Raw genomic sequence first — 26627 nt, 5'->3', positions numbered from 1 at the left:
TTTGTTTGTACAAAATGCTTTTCTGGGATTCAGGAATGATTAGCTTTAAAGAGACCTTTTCCACCAAACAACTGCCGAAGCATTGCAAATGGACCTGTTTGCCATTCATCTAAATCAATAGCCGAAGCTGACAACCACCTGTCATAGATTATTTTTTGCAGGTTGTTACTATAAATGTGACTACATAATATCATAATTAGGATCCAGGCAACAGGCTAGAAGGACTAGCACTAAAATAGTTTTAATGGTGTCCGTTTGGGCTGCACATTCAGGTTTGCAGCTCTATTAGAAAGTACCAGATAATTCTCCTTCTAGAATCCTATCCGTAACCCCTACAGACATCCTACTTTTTCAAATATGTTACTATTTGGGAAACACCTAATGGCCACATTTTATATTGGTGTAAATGGGTGCAGTTCCTCTGACTTCAATAGAGTTTTGCCTGTTTACACCAGCAGAGAATTTGGCCCAATGTCTTTCTAACTATTGGCCTGGTCCTTGTGGTGTTAGGTCCAAACCCAGGAAGCAGACAAATAAATCAGTAGCTCAGTGTATCTAGAAAATAAGCTATAAACATCCACTACTATTCCCAGTTCTTCTTCTGCTCTGTAGCTCAGCAAGATGTTTATTAGATATTACATTTTTACTATCAGCACTCTTTGGTGTATTATTTCCTGGAGTCAATTGTATTGTTTAATTCCTTTAACCGAAGTATCAGGTATCCTAGACTATTAGTTTAGTATAGCTTCAAAGAATGGGGTCCCAATGAAAAACTATCCCTGATACAGCTGTTTGGGCAATAAGCTCTATTACTTTGCCTAGTGACTGCTAAATGACCTTCTGATAAATTCCAGGATATTTATCAGCTTCCTTTCTTGAAACGGTTTTGTTTAAAGTACTTTAAAGAATTAATGAAAATTGACACCTCAGTTTCTCCAGATTTTTGGTGATGATCACCTTTGTGGGTGGAGGGAAGTCCTAAGGGTTAGTAAGAGTGGACCAGTTCAATTCTGTTAGGGGTTCTGATTACTATCAGGCCATTTGCTTCACAGAATACTTTCTTTCAGTGTCTTCAGCAACCATAGCTTGCTGCTTAGACTATCTCAGAAACGAAATGATGACTCAGCTTCTGGTGTCTGTATTTAGAATAACAGCTAAGAATTTGGAGGTGAATTAGAATCATAGGGTTAGAAGGGACCGTGAGGGTCATCTAGTCTAAGCCCCTGTCAAGATGCAGGATTTGTTGTGTTTAATCCATCCAAGACAGTTGGTTATCCAGCCTCCTTTGAAAACCTCCAGTGAAGGAGCTTCAACAACCTCTCTAGGCAGTCTGTTCCATTCTCCTACTGTCATTACAGTTAGGAAGTTTTCTCCGAGGTTCAATCTAAATCTGCTATGCTGTAGTTTGAACCATTGCCTCTTGTTCTGCCCTCTGTGGCAAAAGAGAACAACTTTTCTCCGTCTTTTTTATGGCAGCCTTTCAAATATTTGAAGACCACTATCATATCCCCCTTAATCTCCTCTTTTCCAAACTGAACATACCCAGTTACTTCAGCCTTTGCTCATATGGTTTGCATTCCATCCCTTTGATCAACTTTGTCACTCGCCGCTGGATCCTTTCCAGTTTCTCTACATCCTTTCTACACATTGCTGACCAAAATTGGACACAGTACACCAACTGATGCCTAGCCAGTGCCCAGTAGAGTGGTACCACCACCTCCCGTGACTCACATGCTATGCCTCTGTTAATGCAGCCTAAAATAGCATTGGCTTTTTTTGCAACAGCACCCAATTGCTGACTCATGTTGAGGTTGTGATCCACGACAACGCCCAGTACTTCTCAGCAGTGCTGGTGCCAAGCCAGTTATCTCCCATTCTGTATTTGTGCATTTGGTTTTTCTTCCCTAAGTGTAGCACCTTACATTTGTCTTTGTTGAGTTTCATTTTGTTGTCTATAGCCCAGTTCTCCAATTTATCAAGATCTCTTGAATTTCCAAAGTATTGGCAACTCCCCCAGCTTTGTGTCATATGCAAACCTGATCAGTATGCTCTCTATACCTACAGCCAGGTCATTAATAAAGATGTTAGAAAAAAAATGTGTATGTGTGAGTTTTAAAAAAAAGTTTGTTGAAATAGTAAATCTTTTAAGAAGCTTAATTCAACTGCACAAGCAGAACTGCATTGTCTATCCAGTTTAAATGTAAGCTCCTTGGGCTAGAGACCTTCTATACCTTTATGCCTATAAACTGCCACGCATTCTCAAGGTGCTCAACAAATAATAAATAATAATCATTTTAAAAAAGAGAGCAGGAGGGTTTCTTACTAAAGCAGAAAGAACCTGTTCAAAGAGTTCACAGAAATTCTGTCTTCCAAATCTTGCCAGGACAGCACGATGAACCTCTCAACCAATGCAGAAACACTACTGTCATGCCAAGGCAAGTAACTGATTCTGTGGGGTCCCTGCAAGTACATATATTCTTTAGGTCACCAGTTTTGCTCACTCCAGTTGATGAGTCGATTGAAGAATTTCTTCTTGCAAAGAGCAACGTCTAAAGATTCTGTTCTACACAACAAGAGCACATTCTGAGGTTTGTTATAGAGGAGGTAGTTATGTTTTGTGTTGCTAGGATGCTGGGAAATGATGTAAAGTGCAGTCTGTGATCTTTGTGACTATATAAAAGCGATTCAGAAAAGCCAGTATTGAACAGTATTACGTCTACCACCGTCTACTTCAGAAATTCCATGCTGTATTTCAACAAACTTTTTTTTTAAACTCACACATGCACAGTTTTTTCCCTGCAAGGTGATACAGTAACTTGACTGTATTTCACCTTCCTTAAGAAACTCATGAAAGGACAAATAGACCATCATGGAATGGAAAATGCAGAGCCAAATTCTGCGGTCTTTTATTGAATGAAATGAGTTTTGCTCGAATAAGGACTGTGGGATACAGAAAGGCTATAAAACTGTTTTCTCCTCGCTCTTACTGGTGGACAGCTTACTAGGAAACCAGAGAGTCCATGATCCAGTGAAAAGGGATGGAGAATATTTGCCCATGTAAGTCAATAGTTTGGCCTATACTAAAAATTAGGGGCTCAATTCTGCAAATACTGAGCCAAGTACCTATTACTGTGAATAGTCCCTTACTATATATACTGGTAACTATTAAGGCCAGCAGTATTTGCAGAATCAGGCCCTTCATTTATTTAGCTTTGCTAGCACAACTGAGCCTAGCTGCTTAGATTGCTAACCTGATAACTGAGCAAAATAAATCTGAATGTTGCCTGACCTGTTCAATGTTATATCCACTGGCAAGAGAGGCACCATATCCTCCAACAAACACTGCTCCAGGGAGGAGATAGAGATAATTATATTCCGGTGGGTCTGTAGGTCGTTTGAACATATCCAGCATTCGTTGTGTAATTAAGAAACCGCCTGTTGGGAAATATACGTTTGAACTGTAAGAATAAGAAGACAGGAGTCCTTGCATGTACATTCCTATAAATAAAAACCACTCCTTTACAGTAGGTGAGGGTTACTTCTGTATTATGTTTGCATTCTGCAAACTATTTTGGTTGCAAATTTATCTCAAATGTGGTTAGCAAACTGCCTTCTCTTCTGTCCCTTGCAGAACTAGAATATTCAGTTCTGTTACTAAACTGCTGTGTTTTTTTAATAAGATTTTTCAGCATCAAACTTACTGCTCTGAAGGCCAAATCATCCCACCTCCCTCTTTCCTCTGAGGTCATATTGGATGCAGCAGGACTACTGTAATCCTACAGTGCAAAGGGAAGTGGAGAGGATTCTGGGAGGCCATGCATGGGACCTACACACCCTGCACACTACAAAGCTGAACTCCACAATGTAGTAGAAGTTTGGAGACTTGGGTAGGGGCAGGCCATGGAAGGTACTGGTGGGCCTGGGAGTATGAGAATCCATTGGCTATTCCACAGACCTGCAGAGTTAGATAAAACGAACAGCAGAGAGTACTGCAATCTTGAGACTGCAATAGAAATTATGAACCAGCTCTTCTGCTGCCCCATGGCTTGGAGGAAAGGGAAAGTGTAGCCAAGGCCTTAGTTCCCCAGCTGTAAAATGGGGACAATAGCACGTCTCAGCCTCATAGGGATTTTGAGAGGATAAAAGCATTAAAACAAGATTATAAGGTGCTTGAATACTACCGACATGGGAGCCATATAAGCACCATATACTATGGCACATACTCTCCAATTTCAAGTGTTAGGTTGATACTTGATTAAGAGATTATTGAAAGCCTTTCTAGCTATTCCCTTGCTGATATTTTAGCTTCCCACTGGAACTGCAACATTCTCGAAGAAAAAATACTTTACAACATGGAGTCTGATCCAAGTGAAATTGGCACACAAGTATTTCAGTGAAATTTGAAAATGGGTTTTGGCTTGCAGTTGTTTATAATGAGCCCTGGGAATCTCGTTTTCTTAACCATTTCCCCCTCTCCACTGTGGCGTGCTTGTACAATGGTTTGTTATTATCAGGTTGCTCATGCATGCTGGGCTGCTGGCACAGATGTCTTTGTAGGCTGAAGCTTTCCAAAGCTGAGTGCCTGAAAAGCTAGACATCCACGTTCATAATTAGGTACCTGTCTTTTCACCTGATTTTCAGAGATGCTGAGGTCCTTTTGACCTCAGTGGGAGCGCCAGATGCTCATCACCTCTGAAAATCAGGCCACTTATTTAGGTACAGGTTTCAGAGTGGTAGCCGTGTCAGTCTATATCAGCAAAAAGAACGAGAAGTACTTGTGGCACCTTAGAGACTAACAAATTTATTTGAGCGTAAGCTTTCGTGGGCTATTATTCAACAAAAAAAAAACTTCAAAAACAGACTTCAACGAGAAACTGCAAAATGGACATCATTAAATTAGGCTTGAATAAAGACTGGGAGTGGATGAGTCATTACACAAACTATAAACTATTTCCCCATGCTTAATTTCCCCCCTATTGTTACTCCCACCTTCTTGTCAACTGTTTGAAATGGGCCATCCTGATTATCAAAACAAAAGTTTTTTTTTCTCCTGCTGATAATATCCCGCATTAATCGATTAGTCTCATTGGAGTTGGTATGGCAACCCCCATTTTTTCATGTTCTCTGTGAATATCTTCCTATTGTATTTTTCACTGCATGCATCTGATGAAGTGGGCTTTATCCCACGAAAGCTTATGCTCAAATAAATTTGTTAGTCTCTAAGGTGCCACAAATACTCCTCGTTCTTTTTATTTAGGTACCTTATTATTGTCTTAGGTGTATAACTTTAGTCACACTGAATACTAGAAATATCTACAGTGTTGCGGTTGAGGAGGGAAATGGGTAAAATGTGATAGTGTTTACCCTTTACTGTGTTCTTTTAGAGCAGAGGCTTTACAGGGTAGCTACTTATTTCTGCTACAGAAACTGTTACTCCTAACATAAGCTTCCACATAGGCATTTACTATTAGAAAATCAAGTTAATCTATTTAAGGTTGTGTGCAACAAATCCGTGGGAATTAAAATACCACTAGAGCCAAATTTTCAAAGGGACGTTCTCCTGGCCTCCAACTTTGCTTACAGTATAATCCAGTTTATCAGTTTGTCTATTTCCTTGTCCATTAAAATTCAGACACAAAAATGCCAACAGACAAAATCTCTGGCCTGTAAAATGTTCAGCTTCAACAAATTATAATTTAATTCAACAAGGACTCAGTCCAGATTCTAAATCTGCACATGCAGTGTTGGGCATGCCCATTTTGGCAAATGTGAACAGCATGTGTGTGTGCACATAGGGTAGTTAAATGTCTCACAATCCAGTGTCTGAGTGTAAATGAAGGTTTTTAGTGTGCGAAAACTTGCAAGTGCAAATTTAGAAGCCATTTTAGCAGCTGGCATTTCACAGAGCACAGAAATGTCATGCACCAATGTACAGAAATGTATAATATTTCCTATAAAGTCAGCATACACAGGTATTCATCATAAGATAGAGAGGAAAACATTGCTTACCTGCAATATTGACAGAAGAAACAAATGCAGCTAGTAAGGCTAATGTTTGAGGCAAGCTAGAAGGAAGGTAAGATCCACCCATTAAAACCAAACCTCCAACAGCAGTAAGACCTAAAGAAAACACAATAAATCAATACTTGATGACAAAATACATACAAAGAATTAATAAATAATTGATCTGCTGCAGAAAGGAAGAAACCAGCGAGAAGCTGCAGCCGGTAGGGGCAGAAGCAGCCAAAGCAGGGACCTCCCGCAATCCACAGAACTTTCTATGGTCTTGACTGGACTTTCTGTGCCCTTTTGCTCCCACCCTCTCCCAATTCTCCCTCGCAGTCTCTTCACCTCAACTTCTCTCCACACCTGCCTCTTGCTCTCTTCTCCCCTGCCCTTTTCCCTTCACCCTCTCTCCCCTCACCTTTCTCTCCATTTAGCTTATCGCCTCCTAACTACCCCCACCCCCAATGATTATGTCACTAACGTGATGTTTGCTGCCATCACACTGTTCACTCTGCTTGCATGTTCTAGCCCTTTCCCCACTCAGTGCCTGTCTGGTCTATTGAGACTGTAAACTCTTTGGGGCAGGGACTGTCTGCTACTCTGTGTTTGAACAGTGCCAGCACAGTGGGGCCCAACCTAAAATAACCTAAAAATCATGATTAGTAAATAATATCAGTAGAGTATTGCTAAGGTTATTACCACATGAAATCCATCACATTTAGATAGTATTGCATCTCACTTCTTCAGGAAGCTGAGTGAAGACACATTTCGATAATCTTAGCTGTGGTCTAGGTTCCAAGAAATTCAGTTTTTGCCCAGCTATGAAGGTACAGCACACTACTTGTAAGATCACTATTATACTATTATTCATCATTCACACCGTGCAGGGTGTGTGCTAGGTGCTTTGCAGGCATGTAGGAATACACACACTCTCTATAGTCAAGGGGCTAGACTGTGCCTTGAACCCACAGGGCCATTTGGGGGGGAAGTAGGGAGTGGCCAATGGAAACTAGGGGTTGTGCCTTCCTTCCCAGAGCTCCCAGGTGTGCAGGAGAAGGGTCCCGATTGGATAAGGCACCATGCTCCCCTCTCAGTACCCTGTAGCAGGGAGAGGCTCCAGCAGTAGGTCACTACACTGCTAAAAACTCCAGTGTAGAAGAGGGAGTCATGGCTTGGGTGTATAGAGAGTCATGTAGGGTATGGCTCGGGCATGTCTTTACTCACCTAAACAGTGCCTCACCATCTACATGGCTATTTGTACCTGTGCTGTGGGATGTGTGCGTGGCGTGCAATAGGTACTCTATACTTTGACATAAGGAGGATGCAGTGTAGACCTATCCTATAAGAGAAGAGTCTCTATACTTCCTCCCCGCCAAGAGTAGGGATTATAGTAGTACCAGACTCCTTGCGTTCTCCCCCTACACACACAGCTATAAAAGGGCCAGGTACAAGCTGGCCCCTACACAGATCAAAGCGAGAAAAAGGATGTGGAAAGGAATAGAGCCTACAATGTGCCTTATACAGTGATGCTAGGCATACCCACTTCTTGTAATTGCCATGATTTGTGTGACATTCTTCCCCATCCTATCATCCCTCACACAGATATTTATATCTGTTATACAACTGTAATAGCCAATAGATTGGCTTTATCTTTAAAAGGGATGGTTCTCATTCAGCCCTTGGGCTGTGTGATTCTAGTGGGTTCTCTGTGGGGAACTTCACTGGGGATATAAGTAAAAACTAAAGGTAGAACTGCCTAGAGCACTGAGCAAGGATTTGAGAGGCAGGAACTCCTGACTTCGAATCCCAGTTATAACAGTAACTCACTCTCTGGCCTTGGGTAAGTCACTTACCCCCTTTGTGTCTCAGTTTCCCCATCTGTATAAGTGTCCCAGCAGAGATTTTGACCCTAAATCTCTCATAACAAAACACACAAGAGAAGAAAGGAGTGCACTTACCAGAAATTGCATTTGTTACTGACATGAGGGGTGAATGCAGGGCTGGTGTGACACCCCAGACAGTATGATAGCCAACGAGTCCAGCGAGACCGAATGTGGTCACCATTTGAGTAAAAGCAGCATTAGGAGAAATAAGCCCCAATCCTAAAACACCTGTCAAGCCTAAAAAGAAAAGCACATGCTCAGAAGAATAAAAAAGGCACTTTTCTTTATTAGTTGTAAAATGAAAACAGAGCAAGATCCCAACCCTGTTCCAATGAAGCTTTGACATCAATGGGAGCAGGAGAAGGCTCCTAGACATGCGTTTATATGCATAACTTTTACTCCTTGTTTCTGCCAGAACTAAACCTTGCCTAGAGTAGAATTCAGTTCACCAATTTATCTGTTCCAGCCTTAGGATCCAGAGCTGGAGATGCCAACAATAAAAATCTCTGAAATGCAAAATACTTAGCTTGAGCAAAGCAAAGCAGAATAGTTGATCAAAAAAAGCAAAATGAAAAATGGCATTGATTCTCCAATGACGTCTCACAACCTTCAGTGCTCTAATAGGAAAACAGATCACAGTGTAGCAGCTGTATATTATTGAAACAAGCAGACCACACAAACATTTCAACAATATTCCACTGGTAGAAACTCTATTATCTCCTTCAGTACAATATTTGTCTTCTTGGCCATACAAACTCAAATTTCAAAAATTGTTTTTCCTCTAAGAAAAGAGTGCACCATCGTGACAGATACATGGCTGAAATATATATATATATATATATATTTACTGAGGGTCAGTTTCTGCCCCATTCTGTAGCACTTTACTACTTACAAAGACCCAGTACAATCAATTGGACCACCCTCTGAGCAGAGTAGTACTCGTGAGGAAGGGTGACAGAATCTGGCTCTTAGTGGGGAAGTGTCAATTTTTGAAGTGCTAACCAGCCTGAGAAGATTTTATTGAAGTATTTAAACTTGCATTTGGCAGCATTAATCAAAGAAAACAGATCTCCAGAGTGGGATAATAAAGTGATTATACTCCAAGGACAGTATGCAGTAATGAAGTTATCTACAAGCTGATTACCCAGTGATGGCAAAACCACTGTGATGACGCCGTGTGGGAGGTTTTTTGGATCCCACACAAGGATGGAATTAGGGAAGATTTGCTAAATGAAAGCAAGTTCTTAGATCTTCCTCCACCCCCACCCCTTTAAAATCCATTTTCTCCACTGCCAGAAAATCCTGTTCCTTGGACTAATGGCTACTCCTTTTGTTGTTCATTTATCTGGCATAAGATTTCAGAAGGTGAACAGCCCTCACAAAGGTGTGTTAAAATGTCCTGTCATCACTTACATTAAAGATGATTTTTATATTAATTCTACCCTTGTTCTTTTTAAAGAAACTTAATAAAGACAGAATAATGCAATGCTGTTTATGAGTGAAAACATTACTAGTTAAAATCAAAACTTTGTTATCTGTTTTATTTTCCATTTTAACACAGTATTTTTCAAAGTATAATAACCAGAGCACTGGCAATGACATTTGGGAATATATAGTGCATTAAAAGACAGATCCCAAACTCTTTGAAGTTAGAGTCATTCATATCAATGGGCTTTGGATATGGCCCATACATGATATAATATTGTCTCTTTATTATATATGCAGTTACTAGCAGGGCAAGTTTCTTGGTTATGCAAAGTATGGAATGATTTAACATAAAACACCAGAAAACTAACCTATACCTTACTACCATTTCCCCATTTTCTAGCCTCTCATTCACATGGAAAGTAACCTAAGTTAGCAGATCATTTAACCTTTTCTGCTTCTTCTCAGTATTAAGACACTGTGCATAGCTCCAGTTCAGGAGTTGGTTTTATTTGCATGTAAATACAACTTATTCCTAGCAAGACATGTTTAAATGCCATGCAGATTGAAGGAAATGCAAACAAAATGGATTGTGCAGCCAAATATTTCTTGGTGAATAATTTTTACCTGCTGTGTAAACTCCAGCTGATGTCATGGTTTTTCTGAATGGTGAGATGGAGGCTTTTTTCTCAGATTCTAGTTCTTGCACAGTTTTTTGTTTAGCAGGGACAGAAGGTGGCATTGTTCTTGGTAAAGGTGCTGGAAATAAATTCTTACCTTCCTGTGACAGAACAAGACAATGACTATGATGGATTCCTGTGGCATCTTGCCCTCCATTATATTAGGGTCGGATCCTATGACATATACTCATAGGAGTTGGCTCAGTGAAGGCACACGGATTACTCAGATGAGTAAAGATACAGGATTTGGCCTTTATTTTTTATTACACTGATGAAGGAGCACAGATAACTTTATTACAAAGATCCTGGTTTTAATAAATTAGAATTTTTTAAATCTATCTTTTAATTAAATAACCGTAGGGCTGCAAATTAGCATTGATTGCTGCATTCAGTTGGTAGTGAAAAGCACCTTTGGCCTCTCCAGCCCCGTGAGTTGCAGCATAGCATCTGGCCTGGTATCTTTTAGGTCTATTACATTTCTCTCTAACAACTCCTCTGACACACATTAGTTTCAGCCTGCCAATATTTAATTATTGTGCATGACTATGTTTTGGTCTAATGATACCTGAAGGCAGATATGGATCCTTGTAAATTCACCTTATCAACAGAAATACTCCTTACTCTACATTCCATCCAAAATAAACATCCTTGCAAAAAAAAAAAATCAGTCTAGCCAAAGAAATTTCTCTTGTTTGGAAAAAATCTCAGCCAACACACAAATGACTTAATTGTCATTTCATTGCCTGTTCAGTTTCCTTGCCCCTTCTCCCTCAGTGACAGGGGCAGCAGATTTATGAAAGGATGGTGATTTCTGCTACTAAGATAGACTCTGGAGGATGTTATGGGGCAGTTGTATGGGGTTGCAGTCTATCCCATTTTCCTTCCCATACACTGAGGGTTGAACGCTACTCCTTCAGAAGAATATTACTGTCTTAAGCAACAGTGCCCTTGTTCCTCCCACACTGATGTGACTGCATCGCAGAAACATCCTCCAGTCAATAAAGAAGCCTTCCAATGTTAACACTAACCAACATTATTTCAAGAACCATGCATAGCTCACACTTCCACCCACCCATCTCACTCCTTGGCTGAATACATCCTCTCATGTTCCCAGCACATATTGATCCCAGAGCAAGAAACCTCATCTGACACTTGAATTCATCTCTCCCAAATCACTGAGCTAATGGATCAATCCTCAGTCTTGAATTCTTATTTTTTGAATCCCAAATCGATGGCACAGCTTTCATTTGAGACTTTTATTAATCTATATTTTGCCCCTAAATATCTCAGTGCTAGCAACATTTAAAATATAAACTGCCTGCATTGCACCATTATGAATATTACAAGATCTAGCCATTGAGATGATTTCCTGGATTGGCTAACAGGACCATTTATGTCCTACCTAATACATTTTTATACCCATTTATCAGCAATTTAAAAATGAGTTTAAAACTCACCTTCATTACCATGGTTCCTCTAATGACATGATCAATAGTCCCATAATCAAAATTATCTTTTGGCTCAAAATGAAAATATTCTTTGTCAGGAGAAATAGCTTTTAATAATTTCAAGATGTTGTTGGAATACAGGCTACTGGCCTGAGTTGCCATTCTACTTGGCAAATCTGTATAACCAATGTGAACCACACCCTGGTGAGAAAGAAAAATAAATGTATGTCAAACCTTTTCATGTATTATCTTGAAAACTTTTCATGTGTTCTCCACAGACCTGATGCATATTTTACAAATGCTTATAAATCAAATTCACATATTACTGCAGACACTTCTTTCCAACGCTTTGTTTTACAAGTTAAGGGCTCTCTTTTAAAACTAATAGCTTACTCTGATGTCTGAACAAAAAAAAAAACAAAAAAAATCAGCAATTTTGTCAGCAAGCCAGAAACCGAACAAGCTGGGAGGCCAGTTGGGGAACCATATGGTGCTTATTTTGAGAATAAGAAGTCAAGCGCTTTTTAAAGTTTGAAAACACCTTTTGTTTGTCTGATAAAGATCACATTGCACAATATGTTTCCCAGGTTAACTGCACTCCAATTAGTTCCAAAAGGAAGATATGGTTTTAGATACCTTCATTTTCTATTCTTTGCAAACACACAGAAGAGGATAAAATTTCCTTACCAACATCTCACAGTATTAAAGCTTAAGTTTGTGGACTATTGAAAATAAAATAATTCTAAGCCTATACTCTCAAAACAACTGCATATGCTGTACCTTGGATGCTGTGCCCTAAATTCTTGGGGGGGTTTCCTTTTAATTTATCCTCATTATAACGCATTCCATTATTAGCCATCTGGATTGTGCAGCTGCCAGCTTATCCCATATGTAGCCACAGGTGCTGGCTCCAACACACGTTCAGGAGTAAGGCAAAGGATATAATATTCAAGTATGGCAACCACAGACAATATCAGTGCAAGTTAATACTGAAACACCATAGCTGGAACTGCTCTTTGCAGCTGACTTTCCAGAACACAGCCCCATCCTACTAGCCCCTGTCTAGAATATTGTGGAGGCTCTAATGATGCTATTAAGGCTCTATGCCCCATTTCAATTGTTCATTTAGTATATCCCATCCTAACAGCTTGCACAGCCATTGGCTCCTACAGGGGGCTTTGTGTGCCTCCCCTGCAGTGAAGCCACAGTGACCCCTAGTGGCTTCAAACGTCAGTTCCTTTCAAAGACAAAGGTACAAAATTCTGAAGTTTGGGAAAAATTAGAAAGGATTACAGAGAGACCTCATCTCTGATGGGAGGTTGGCAGGGAATAGTGGTCTATCATTGCTCTCTGTTCAGAGAACAATTACACATCAAGAATGTTATCTTCTTCAAGAATATTTGTTGTTATAGTTCAGGACTCTAAAGCTACTGCTGGAGTTAATGGTTTTGGAACTAGTTAGGGTGGAAAATTAGATGAACAGCTGTAACACTGCATGTAACATTCATAGTGTTCATACAGTCCCCAATATCTGAAACCCTACAGTAAGCAGTTATGGGATATCCTGCTCCCAGGGAAAGCTTCCTCTTAATCAACAGAAAGATATTGGCTAAAGCCCTAAGCTCTGTGTGTTTGCCTGCTGGATCTTCATTCCCTACTTCAGCTTCTCATTACCATGAGTAGAGAGCTGCCCCTCCTTTACATTTTTATCTTTTCAAACAGTTGTCCTTATATGTTTGTAAAGAGGCAGGCAGGCCTCACACTCCTGATGATACCTGAGGAAACAAAGCAACACCAACTACAGCTTGAGCACTAGGGCTGTGCATGGTTGGACAGTAGTCCAGCCAAGGAGACTAGACCACAGGGGAGAATGGGGTCTTGGAGTACCCAAACTACAACTCCCATGAGGTCCACAGCCCTTCAGGCAGATACAGATTAATCTTCAGCTGATCCAAAACAAAACATTTCAATTCAGTTCAACAAAGTGAAATACTTTCATTTAGAACAACCTGACCCAAAAATGAAATATTTTATTTTGTTTCAATTTTCCTGATGGAAAATCAAAACATTTCAGCAAGATCTAAATTGTCAGAGGGGAAATATTGATTTTGCAGATACCACATTTTCCATCAAAAATTATTTGGATGGAAAATCCCAACCAGTCCTATTAAGCACAGGACTGGGAGATAAACCCAAGTGAGTAACCCAAACCAGGCCCAACCAGCAGCTGGTTTAAAGTACCTGTAGGTCTTATTATAAGCCTTAGATAAACTCAAAGGATGCACAGATGGAAGGGAAGTCAGGTAGGCCAGCCTGGAGAGTCCAGCGGCACAGGTAGGCAAAGTTCTAAATTCTAAATTCTAAACTCTCAGAATTTTATCATGCGTCTCATGATATTTAGCATATTTCGTAGAGCCCCAGCTGCTAGAACCATGTTGCAACTAGAGTCTCAGCTTTCACTGAAAAAAGTAAGTTTCTAACCCTCATGGCTGCAGAGAAACACTTGAAAACATGAACCCTAAATGTTCCAACACCAGGAGGCAAATAAAAAACCCTCAATATTTAATATTTTTACACATCATTATTTTTGGAGCCTGACTCCATGATTTTTGTAGTCTTGGGGCTGGCCATACTGGGAAGCGGAAGATAGTTATGGAAAAGTGCCCTAATCTGGTCCTTTGTAACAATTCAGATTAAATATATGTTTTAGCAACAGACAAATAATTACACCTTTATATCATTTTACAGTTCTACATTGTACAGATGAAATCAAACTTCATCTAAGAATGGCAATTGTCTATGTTAAAATTGACAGTTCAGTATTGTTAAATAGTGAAATTGACCATTGTTAGTTTTATAAGTGATTAAATAAAATGAACCTCTAAGTCAAATTTCCTTTGCTTTTACTATACTTGGACTTTGGACAGCTCCACCGTTTTGTTAGTAAAGCTCTGGGGATGAATTTAAGGGCATTTATGAATACGGTTATTAAAAACACTGTAACCATGCTTATAAAAATCACAAAGCATAAAATCTTCAAAGATGGAATGGTGTCTGGACAGTATTCCAATTTGTGGTTTCATTACTTGTGAAGTGAAAGACTCTGCTTTATTATCCTGCCACACAATAGTAAGTATTCATGACAGACATGGGCTTCAAGGAAACATGGCCAGTGCTTTGTTACTAGAATGTTTATTACTTTTTAGTTTCTTCAGACAATTGCAATATTGTTTCAATTTTATATGCACTTCAACCATTTCTAATAAGCGTTGACTTTTATTCTACAGACCTCGTGAATATAAAGCTCTCCAGGATGAGTCGTTTCCACATTGCCACCAGCCTCAGATGCAAGATCCACAATTACCGATCCATCCTTCATTGACTCTACCATATTCTTTGTGATTAGGATTGGGGCTTTTTTCCCTATTGCAAATTAAAAAATAAAAGTAAAAATCTCCTAATTGTTATCATTGTATACAGCAAGATTCTACCACAGAAACTGAAGATGTGCAAGGAAAACATCTAGTATATTGTGGGTGCTACTGGAAATAAATAATAAAATACTAATCATACTAAACCTAGACAATTCAAAAGAAGCCATTCTAATCCATGAAATAAATATTAACTGGAGCCCAAACCTGAAGCCCTTATTCATCCATAATTGCTATTGATTGTCGAACTGTATTCATATCACTAATCTGGAAATGTTTATAGGAACAAATATTTAAGTCTGCAATAATCATAAAGCTGCACTTTACCTGGTATAAGGGCAGTACTAATAAGAATATCCACCTCTTTACACTGTTTGGCAAATAATGCCATTTCCGCTTCAATAAATTCTTTGGACATTTCTTTTGCATAGCCTCCAACACCTTCTCCAGTTTCAGCAATATTCACTTCGAGAGGTTCTGCTCCAAGGGATTTAAACTGCTCCAGTGCTGGCAGCCTGCATGCAAAGTACAGAGATGACAGGTATTGGATTATTGCAGTTTGCTATTTTATCAAGGCAGGCAATGATTACATTACCAGTTGCAAGATGACAGCAGTTCACAAACTCTGTTACATTAATTTACAGCAAAGAAAAACAACATAGGCTCTAATTTTGCATGAGCGAAGCTCTGCACCAAAGCAGAGCCATACTGAATTCAGGGTTTCTGGTTCTCCTCTCAGGATCCTGGACATAATTACTAAGCGGTATCTTAGCTTCTTCTAAACTTTCTCATTGAACCAAGACTTCAAGAACTTAATAAACTACCAGTGAATTGGAAAAAATCAGTTATATATCATACGCAGCTGTACTATTAGGCTTTTTCCATATCTAAATGCATTATCTTGCAAGTGGGATTTTGATCCAAACTAGACCTTGGACTTGAATGCAGCCAACTTGAATGTGCATAAGCCTGGCGCACATGTGCAAGCAGGGAATTTATGTACCAGTATACCCATACCGCATGTGTTCATTGGCTCTTCTGCGTGCTCACTTCACCGTCTTACACCAGAGATGAATTTTAGTTTCAAAGGGAATTTCACGGATGTAACCAAGAGCAGGATTTTGCCCAGGATGTTTTATACAAACCTAAGTACAGTATTTTAGAATCTAAACTGATATTTTCTTACCCTACCTGGTAGGGTTTGACACCTACCTGGTGTCAAATCCCCTGACAATGGCTCCCATTGCTCTGGCAGCTCCCGCAGCAGCAAGCCCAGCCACGCCACCACCAATTATCAACATCTAGAGAGATCAAACACATGGAGAGTGAGCAAAGTGTATTCTGTGTCCTACCCCCACTCCATGCCCCGTGTATTATATCCCTTATCTTCAAAAGCACTTGAAGTTACAAGAGCATCTGATGCTACTAAATGTAAGTACTTCAAGGAAGTTTCAAACCTTATCACAACTATGTAAGTACGTAAATAACCACCTGCACAAGGTGTGATATATACAAAATAAGATCAGGTAGAAAATGGTTAGCTATTTAAACCCTTAAGTGAAACAAAACATCAATAGGGCTAATCTTCCTACACCAGCAGGACTCAAATGTTCACTCTGGAGCATTGGTAGTGGAGGAAATAGGCCTGATTTAATCAGCTATTTAAATGCTTTGCTCTGTTATAGTCTGGCTTTTCCCCAGATGGATGTTATAGACCAGGGGCAGGCAAACTTTTTGGCCTGAAGGCCACATTGGGGTTCCGAAATTGTATGGAGGGCCGGTTAGGGGAGGCTGTGCCTCCCCAAACAGCCAGGTGTGGCCTGGCCCCGGCCCCATATATGACACCGCCTCCCCCCCCACCCCCCCGCGTCTCACCCCCTAACGGCTCCTGCCCCATCCAACCCACCATGTTCCCTGTTCCCTGACCAGGGCCGGCTCCAGGGTTTTGGTCGCCCCAAGCAGCCAAACAAACAAACAAAAAAGCAGAGATCGCGATCTGCGTCGGCAATTCAGCGGAAGGTCCTTCGCTCCGAGCAGGAGTGAGGGATCGTCTGCCGAATTGCTGTCAAACAGCTGGACCTGCCACCCCTCTCCGAACTGGCCACCCCAAGCTCCTGCTTGGTAAGCTGGTGCCTGGAGCCGGCCCTGTCCCTGACGCCCCCCGGGACATCCACCCCTCCCTGTCCCCTGACCACACCCGGACCCTCCACCCCTGACTGCCCCTCACCACCCCATCCAACCCCTCCTCTCATTCCTGACTGCCCCTGACCCCTGCCCCCATTCAACCCTCCTGTTCCCCGTCGTCTGACTGCCACAACCCCTATCCACACCCCCGCCCCTTGACCACCACCCCGAACTCTCCTGCTCCCTTACCGTGCTGCCTGGAGCACCAGTGGCTGGGGCACTACAGCTGCACCACCCAGAGCACCAGGACAGGCAGCTGCGCTGTCCAGCTGGAGCCAGCCACGCCACCGTGCAGCACAGAGCACCGGGTCAGGCTGGGCTCTGCAGCTGCACTGCCCACCAGGAACTCGCAGTCCTGCTGCCCAGAGCATTGCGCCGGCGGCGCAGTGAGCTGAAGCTACGGGGGAGGGGGAACAGCAGGGGAGGAGCCCAGGGCTAACCTCCCGGGCTAGGAGCTCCGGGGACGGGCAGGAGGGTCCCACGGGCCGGATGTGGCCCATGGGCCGTAGTTTACCCACCTCTGTTATAGATACAATTCTGCCCTCAGAATGTAATGTAAACTTCAACTCCTACTGAAATGGTATCAGTCCCTTGGTGAATAACATATTCTGTTGGGGGATTATTTTCCTTAAACAAACAAACACACAAACCTCTCATGAATATCTGTCTCTAGGTGCGATGTGATTAAATGCATTTGTGGCACTTAAATGATTTCATAGGATCAAACATTTGCCAAAATGCTTCGAAAAGCCAAGTTAGAACAGAACTGGGGCCAAGTTCTCCTCTAAGGCCATATCTACTCTACGGCACCTTACAGCGGCATAGTTGTGCCGCTACAGCAGTGCAGCTGTAAGGTACACAGTGTAGTCACTCTTTGTCAACAGAAGACAAAATAGAACCACCCCCAACGAGGAGCGGTAGCTTTGTTGGTGGGAGATCTTCCCCCAACAATAAAGTGCTGTCCACACTGGTGCTTTTTGTCGGTAAAACTTTTGTCAGTCAGGGGGGAGAGCTCCTATCCACACAGAAAAAGTGGACCCAGTGCACCACCCTCACATGGGATTGCTGTGAACAATCCGCACGGCAGCCATCCAGCTCTGGAAGTGCCCCTGTTTCTGTGACGTTGTGCAGTCTATATGGTTTTATAAAAATATGGTAGTGAGTGAATATAATGTAACTGGAATATGCTTCATGCAAAAGGTCTCTTGTAAGGTATCATTACAAAGCTTATAATCTACTGAGTGTGATCATCCTATTTGTATAAGTGTACCATTCTTGTATCTGGAACCAGAAATATAAAATAGAACTCTGAGGGCCTATTGTAATTATGCAAAGTGTGGGCCATTAATGGTGGTTTGGAATCTTGATGACTCCCATTAAACAGGACCATTGTCTGTAGATGGCTTTGTTTTACCTGCGAGTCTTCCTGTATATGTGTGTGCTGGCAAGTGGCTAATGAAGTCTTGCAGTGACATGTGATCATGTCACCTGAACTGAAATCCATCTTTAACCTGGTGCTTTTTCAGTGGGGGGAGGGGTGGAAACCCAGAGGGACAAAGGGTTCCCACCTTATGCAAAAGATATATAAAGGAGTGGAACAGAACAAAGGGAGGGAGAGGAGAGGAGCCATCATGAAGAATCCCCTAGCTACCACCTGAGCTGGAACAAGAGCTGTACCAGGGGAAAGAATTGTGCCCAGGCCTGGAAGGTGTCCAGTCTGAGGAAAAAACTTACTTAAGCAGCTCTAAGGGTGAGATTATCTGTATTGATTAGACATAGATTTGTGCATTTTATTTTATTTTGCTTGGTGACTTACTTTGTTTTGTCTGTTACTACTTGGAACCACTTAAATCCTACTTTCTGTATTTAATAAAATCACTTTTTACTTAGTAATGAACTCAGAGTATGTATTAATACCTGGGGGAGCAAACAACTTTGCGTATCTCTCTATCAGTGTTATAGAGTGTGAATAATTTATGAGTTTACCATGCATAAGCTTTATAGAGGGTAAAATGGATTTATTTGGGTTTAGACCCCATTGGGAATTGGGCATCTGAGTGCTAAAGACAAGCACACTTCTGTGAGCTGTTTTCAGGTAAACCTGCAGCTTTGGGGCAAGTAATTCAAACCCTGGGTCTTTGTTGGAGCAGACGGGTGTGTCTGGCTCAGCAAGACAGGGTGCTGGAGTCCTGAGCTGGCAGGGAAAGCAGGGGGCAGAAGTAGTCTTGGCACATCGGGTGGCAGCTCCCAGGGGGGTTTCTGTGATTCAACTCGTCACAGTTTCCACCCAGCCCCCTTTGAGAAGGCTAGTACCTTAGGAAGTTCTAGTGGAGAGCAGTCTCTGCAATCTAGAGAGCTCAGGTACTGCAATTATATCTGGTCTCTGGGGCAGCAGGGGAGGGGACACATGGGGGGGAAGGCTCCTTATGCCCCACCCACCCGTGTAAGGAACAGGTACAATCTGGCCCTAGTACAAATAAAGTTGCAACAAAGGGAACTGTAACGGCTATACCCTAGATTTCCTAGAAAGGTCATATGATGGAGTTGCACTCCCTGACTACACTGTCAGTCAGGACACTCAGTACAGAATTTTACTCCACACATCTCATCTGTACAATCCATACCTTTGCAGGAGGCACCTTTCCAGCTGCTGTTATCTGACCAGTAAAAAATCGACCAAAATGATTAGCTGCCAGGATTACAGCCTTGTACCTAGAAAATACAGATAAAAAAACATTGCAGCAATGCAGTAAAGCCTCTGCAGACAGAGCATAAGGATAACTATGCCAAAGGTATCATTAGGTACTGTCCCTTCCTGGGTACCAGACACAGCTGGGCCAAAACTCTTCAGACAAATATGCAAACCAAATCAATGACATAATTAATAGAAACCCCACAAAACAAACAACAGTTATTGAACATCTTAAACCAATACATCTGCTAAATGAAAAAATACATTCAGATGTCATAACAATTTATACCAGTGGTTTGTAACACTCTTTTAAAGTGAATGCCTGATGGAGGACTATTGGTGGGAAAGGAATGCGTACCAAGGGCGTGGGACTCATGGCATAAATAAAATGCTTATTATGGTTACAGTATTTTTACTTTTTTTGAAAAAACAGAACAAAACAAAAACCACCTCTGGGTGAAGCGGTAGTGTCTATGCTTTAATGGGCCTGGGCATATTGCATATTGCCTTGCAGGCAGAATGCAGGCCAAGCTATTGTTACTTCTAGAATGCTGAGCACAGGGGTTTCCTCGTTAAACAAATTAATCGGCGATCATTTAAACACTGCATGAAATGGAAAATGAGGCAAACAGCACACTTCCTTTCCAAAGGAAGTGTGTGTGCTGCACCCATAGTTATGGGTTTCCTTAACATTCTTTCATAACTTATCCTTCCTAATTAACTGCTGTTCAGAAAACCTCTCAACTTATTGTTCCTTGTTCAGAGAACACGAGGCGGCCCAGCAAACATTCATTAAAATGCTGTCCGTGGCTTCAAATTTTAGTTGCCTAGCAGTACTAACCAGCATGAAAGTGCCTAGTGTATCCTTGCTACATCAGCCATTACTTTCAGCAAAGATGGCCCCAAAGCAACTCCCCAGATCTGGATACCCATTATTAGCTTCAGGAAAGTTGTGATTAGGATCAGGATTCAAACGTGGAGACTCATCCACCACTAGCAGGGCTTGCATGATGCTGAATGCTTCCTAAGAGGTGCCGACTCCCTCAGCTCTCACAGAAGGAGCTCAGTACTTCTCAGAAAACCCTCAGCATCTTACAGGGTCGGGTCTGTAAGGTATGACCTCAATCCTAGGAGCCAGATGTGCCCAGACTTAAGGAAGTTTGGATCCAGTTTCAGATACAAAAAACTTTGTGGCTCAGACCCATCTTTAATCATTAGATGACTAAACTGGGAGAATGCACCTCAGAATGAAACCAACAAACAGCAGTCTATGATGGAATTTTTGCTTTAATTTTGAAACTGTTTCTCTTACTAACTATTGGAGGACAAAAGGAAGAGCAGTTGGCAGTTTTAGAATGTTGCAGCTTTCCAGTAACTCAAAAACGGCTTTTTGTAAACTAAAGATTTTCGGTCCACTATGGACTAGTTAGTGCTCTTTGGTATTTGGGGGTGAATGTGAAAAAGGCCAAACTACACAAAGGTTCATATGGTTTCACTGAGGCTCTTGGAGTGGCTGATCATGTGACAGCACCAACAAAACCTAAAGCAAACCTCCATGATTAGGCACAAATAAGTTATATTCAAAAACTAAGCATGGAACGGGAGAAACATCCAATTAGCCTAAAAGATTATTGAATACATGTGACCATCTCAAAGTCAGCAATCCAAATGTGCATTAAGTGCACACTGTGTAACCCTCTTGACTCCACTGGTGTGTAAGATGGCACAGAAGATGGCCCATTTTCAGTACCATGTGATACTGCAAAGGAGTTATTCTTGGGGAGAGCATCTCTAGAACTGAGTAAAAGAGTGGATGAAAGCTTGGCCCCCGGTGGCTTGAATGGAGTCAGGCTTTCACCCAATAAATAGACATGAAAGATCAGGGAGACTGAGACATGCTAATGCCCAAGGTAAGGAAGGGCAGGAAAATTGATCATATGAGATATGCCCACTGGATTCTAACAGATGGTCCCTGCTAAATGCTGCATGCATGTATGATGCCCATGAGCCAAATTCCGGTTTGACTTACACCCATTGAGAGCTGTGTTCAGCCCCCTTAAACTGTTCAATGTTTAAACTCAAAGCTGTCCTAAAAGAACCATCATGTACAATCCAGGCTTTTGTAGAAATTTCCCAAAGAATAACTTTTTATGTACATACTTTCTGTATTAGAGCAAAAATTGATCCTCCAGTGTGGAATGCTCTCTGTTCCCTTTTTGTGGTTGTGTGCTTCTTGTGAGTCTAAATATATTTTGGGCTTAGGGTAAATAAAGGGGTGGATGAACGTTCAAGACAAATATTTTAAGAGCAGGCTGTATAAAAATGAAGACATGTTTTGAGCCCTGTGTTAGTCTATTGGAGGGAAATCAGAGGATTTGACACTAGGTTAATTAAACAGTTTTACAGGCTAAAAGACAGAGATAGAGTGTGTGTAACAGGAAAATACTATTCATCTCTGTACCCTGATTGCTTAAATTTACCAGAGCTGTCAGCAAGACCTTTTAAAAAATATCCTCATGATGTTGTTTATGGCTCTGCAAAGACAAACAATATTGACTGTGCTGACATTATCATTGCTTGTAATTTTTTCCTCCTTAGCAGCATTGGAGCTGAATGCATGAGACGTGATTCATATAACCGCACTTCCCTCTGACGGCATAAGGAGAAAAATAGTGCACGTGGGATGAACCAGTGATGGAAATGAATAATTACAAAGTATTTCCTGTTACAATAAATGATGGAAAGTCCAGGGAGTCAGTAAAAGTGTCCAACTCATACCATGCTGGACATGACAAAAAACTCATGTGGCTGCATGACTCAGGTATGAATTGTGTTTGATTAACTTGACAGCTTGTTCTGTTTTCATTCAAACTGACACTTTTATCAGTTTGTCTCAGTGTTCACAAACATCAAATCAGTTCTGGTGCAAGGCAGGATGATTCAAGAGGGCCCGGAACTCATTCCTATGCCATTTTAAAGGGATTAGTATGCATTTCCCCACAGAGGGGTTGGCAAATCATGTTCCATTGAAGCCACTGTTCCTGGCAAATGCATCAGCTAGGCATCCTCTACTAGTTCTCTGGAGTGTATATTTTCCTATTCCATTACTGGTGCACAGAGGGTTGGAGTGGGGGTAAACCAACCTTTTTTGTAACCAGCACCATAGATGGGGTGCACTTGGAAAGTGGTCAGATCTGGGGTCTGATAACGGGATATGGGCTCTCTCTCTTTTTAATCATTGCTTTTAATCTGACCCAGACTGGCAAAAATTATCAGCACCCGATGGCTAGTCTGTGGTCTACATGAAGGAACCTGGATGATTATCTTCATCCATTTACAAATAAACAAGTGTCACAGAGAACAACAATCACTGCTGGGCATCATTGCTGGCCCTGACAGGAAAAGAGTAAAGGGTTGGAATGGCACAAAGATGTCACTCTTTTCTTGTCCCTAGAAGAATAATGATGTCAGTTTGGCACATCATTAGCTCTAAATGTTCTTTAAAATTCTTTAGGATTTAAAAAGAACAATTCTACCCTGTGGCAGGTACAGGTTTGGCACAATTTCCCATTGAAGTTTAGCTCATTGTTTACTCATCTACAGGGTATTTGAACAGCTGAGTCCTGGGAAGCGTTTTGAAGGAATATTCACCCAAGGGAAGAGAAAGAAAGAGTTATTTTGTTTTGTCTCTTTTTGGTATGGGATGCTCCATTCAGACATGTTGATAGCTAAATGTGAATTTAAGTGGGCCGAAATGTCTGACATAGTGATGACAACTCTTTAGAGTTTGCTCTATATTCCCAACAGAAGAGTATTTTCAGAGCTCCTGGGGACACAAAGAGGGAAGAACAAATGCATAATAGTTCCCTACTCAACGTTGCGGAAAACACTAAAATTAAAGGACTATATTCACTCAATACTTTTACAGGGGAATGCAATGATGTCATGGCTAATAGGCAGTGAGAAAGCTTGATCAAATATCTTCTGAATTAAATTTCAGCAGTGAGGAAGCCAGCAAATGGTGAGGAAAATTCCTCATCCAATGAAGCACTTAAATGTGTTTGGTATCTTTACCAAATTGATTCTGTTTGAGATTAATTGGTTCAGATTTTAAACCATTTCAATATGTAGCTTATGTATGTAAATAATTGGTCCAATGTTTAAACTAGTTTGTTGTGCTTTTTTTTTAACGAGTTCCTTACCTAAATCTAAATGACTTTGAAATCAGTTCCAAATCTGAATTGATTCCAAATGTGTCTATTGCTGAATGGCAATTGGTCTTGATGGCTTGGCTAGTAGCACAGTGTGATGCCATATAAGAGGGGGGTTCAAGACCAGCAGGGAGATGCTTGTGACTCAGGTTGTCAGAGGTTAAAAGCCTCTGTAATGGCGATATTTTCATATGGAATGCCCAGCTCATCCAGCCCCTAGTGTCAGTCCTCAGAGTAGCACAGCAACTTCAAAGATAATTTGAAGTGGTGGATATAAAACTAAGGAAAGTGAAGTTTACATATTCCTATCAATACACTTTCCATGCAAAGGATCTTGTGTTTCAGCTTTATTTGCGTGAAAGAGAATCATGGAAAAACAATAAAAACTGGTATGTTAAAGCTATGCCAAATATAAGAGCACATTTATCACAGAGTCAATGGTATTTAGAACCACATGTGTTACAGTGGATTGACTGAAATAAGTTTTCTTGCCCACCTGCAATAAGCACAGTTCTAAGATAATTTATGTATTGTCGATCTGAGACAGAAAGCAGCACCAGTTTTAAGGCACTGGCATTTACATAACACGGGAAACACACCATTCTAAAAGCTGTCGGTGTCCAAGCTGAAGTCCTCAAGGCCCTAAATCAGTAGTGTCCAACCTTCTTGGCCTGAGTGCCAGAATGTAAAGGGGCCATAATCAATACTTTGGGGCAGATTCTATACCCTTTGTACCTTGCTCCCTACAGTCCCTGGTAAAGAGGGCAGGCAAGTGATGGGAAGGGAGTATCTGGAGCAAATTGTGCTCCAGTTCCTCCTAGCTGGTGCATGGTCCCTTGAGGACCATATTCAGCTGGCACCGGTTACAGCAGACTGGGGGTTTGCTGCTCTAACCTCCGATAGGTCTGGGACGGAGAATCAGAGAACTGTAACTGGTTGCCAGCTGCTCCTCCTTTTCTCCTCTTCTGGACTGCCCTGGGTGTCTGTGGAGGAGAGAGGAGCCATAAGAGAGCTAGCCAAGCCCCTATCCTGTTCTTCTGGAGCTTCCATAGCCCAGCAGAGAAGCAGGCAATGGAGTAGCCAGCACTACTCTATCTTCCCTCTGCATCCAATAGAGAACATGGTTATGTAAAATCACATGTGTAGAATGGTGCTCACAGGAATAAATAGACACGTGGCTACACCGGATGCCTTCAATTACAAAAATGACATTCATGCAATAAAATTCGTATTCCATATCCTCACCCTGCAATGTTGGCCATCGAGCTTAAAGCATCATATCCTTGAGCAATAGTGACTCGAGGAACTTGGTCCATTGCCAAGACTGTGGCTTTGCGCTGAGCAAGTTTGCCTAGGAGATCTGGGTTCTGAGCAGGGTAGATAAAGCTGACAAGTGTTGCTTTCTCCTTGAGCAAAGAAGCCTCGTGCACTCCCAGCACTTCATTGAAACCTGGGGCTCTGACCTTAGACAGACACAAAACATACCACACATTTTACCTTTTTGATTAAAAGAAGTTCAGTCTGATGATTTAAATTAAGCTTTTGGAAACTGAATTTAGTATTAATAAAACACATTGAATCTTTTGTCTTAGGCCCCCATGTCCCTAATGCAGATCCCTGTGCCCTTGTGGAGTCCTATTTTCTAGAGCAGTGTTTCTCAACAACCAGTCCATGGACCGATGCTGGTCCCTGAGATCTCCCTGACACAGTTTAGGAAGGCAGCAAGGTGGTCCCTGGTATCAAAAAGGCTGAGAAACACTGGTCTAGAGGTAGCAGATCCTGATGAAGAACCAGGGCTTTAGATCAATGGTAGTAGACAAAAATGGGTTAAATGCATTTATGTCAAATACCCTTCATCCCATTGAGCAAGTAAGTGATTTACATTATCTGGGATGGAACAGAACGCCAACAATCATACCACAACTGATGTGAACTGGGGTATATATCGAGCAATATCAGAAACTTAACTCTCCCATCAAAAAACAGAAATACAATACATGCCTAATAGGTGTGAAGCAGTTATTGCTGCAAAAGCTGCTGCAAAAGTTGATACAAATATCGTACCAGCTATATTACTGGACACATATAAGGTTCTGTTTATCAGACGATTTAATGCCATAGATAAGTTATTCTATTGATTTGATTTCATGCTGAAATTCTGATTTTCTTAAAATCAAGAGTGTCTCTCTTCTGACTTTTGCATACTGTCATTGGAATAAATATATATGATTCATGTCAGATGCTAAACTTGCCTTTAAAACAATATCTGAGCCAAATACAGTTTTCAAGTCATTGATTTCTGCTCCAGCCGCTTTGTATTGCTCATCAGAAAACTTTGCTTCTTCACCAGCTCCATGTTCCACTTGCACATTAAAGCCTTGTTTAACTAAGGCCTGGACACCAGCAGGAGAGAGTGCCACTCGCTTCTCATTTTTGTATGTTTCTTTGGGGATACCCACAACTAGATCCTTGTAGCGAATTCCTAAGTAAAAATAAAGGAAAATTGTTATTTTTCCCAATTCATATTTGTTGGATTGTTGTTTGTGGAATAAAGGGGAGAGTTCCAAAGGCACAAAGGGTATTTCAGCAGCTAACTCCCAATGGAAGTCAATAGGACTGGAGTGCCCAACTCCATTAGGCACCTTAGAAATCCCAGCCCAAGGACCC

The 26627-nt window shown here is 41.3% G+C and overlaps 1 protein-coding gene across 1 annotated transcript in view; it reads right to left on the bottom strand.

Moving 5' to 3' along the window:
* The window catches only part of LOC101942574 (NAD(P) transhydrogenase, mitochondrial-like), a 72931-nt gene that overhangs the window by 19425 nt on the left and 26879 nt on the right, over window positions 1-26627 (bottom strand). The window contains exons 3-13 of the mRNA XM_005303998.4: window positions 26213-26442; window positions 25206-25423; window positions 19682-19769; window positions 16086-16174; window positions 15201-15388; window positions 14732-14865; window positions 11452-11643; window positions 9942-10095; window positions 7965-8126; window positions 6010-6120; window positions 3290-3435 (exon numbers count right to left, since the gene is read on the bottom strand). Of these exons, the coding sequence (XP_005304055.1) occupies window positions 3290-3435; window positions 6010-6120; window positions 7965-8126; window positions 9942-10095; window positions 11452-11643; window positions 14732-14865; window positions 15201-15388; window positions 16086-16174; window positions 19682-19769; window positions 25206-25423; window positions 26213-26442 (1712 nt within the window). The remainder of the gene's footprint in view (window positions 1-3289; window positions 3436-6009; window positions 6121-7964; window positions 8127-9941; window positions 10096-11451; window positions 11644-14731; window positions 14866-15200; window positions 15389-16085; window positions 16175-19681; window positions 19770-25205; window positions 25424-26212; window positions 26443-26627) is intronic.

Source organism: Chrysemys picta, chromosome 10 (assembly GCF_011386835.1).
Source record: "Chrysemys picta bellii isolate R12L10 chromosome 10, ASM1138683v2, whole genome shotgun sequence".
In the NCBI taxonomy this organism is placed as follows: domain Eukaryota; kingdom Metazoa; phylum Chordata; order Testudines; family Emydidae; genus Chrysemys; species Chrysemys picta.
This window is presented reverse-complemented; position numbering and strand designations above follow the sequence as displayed.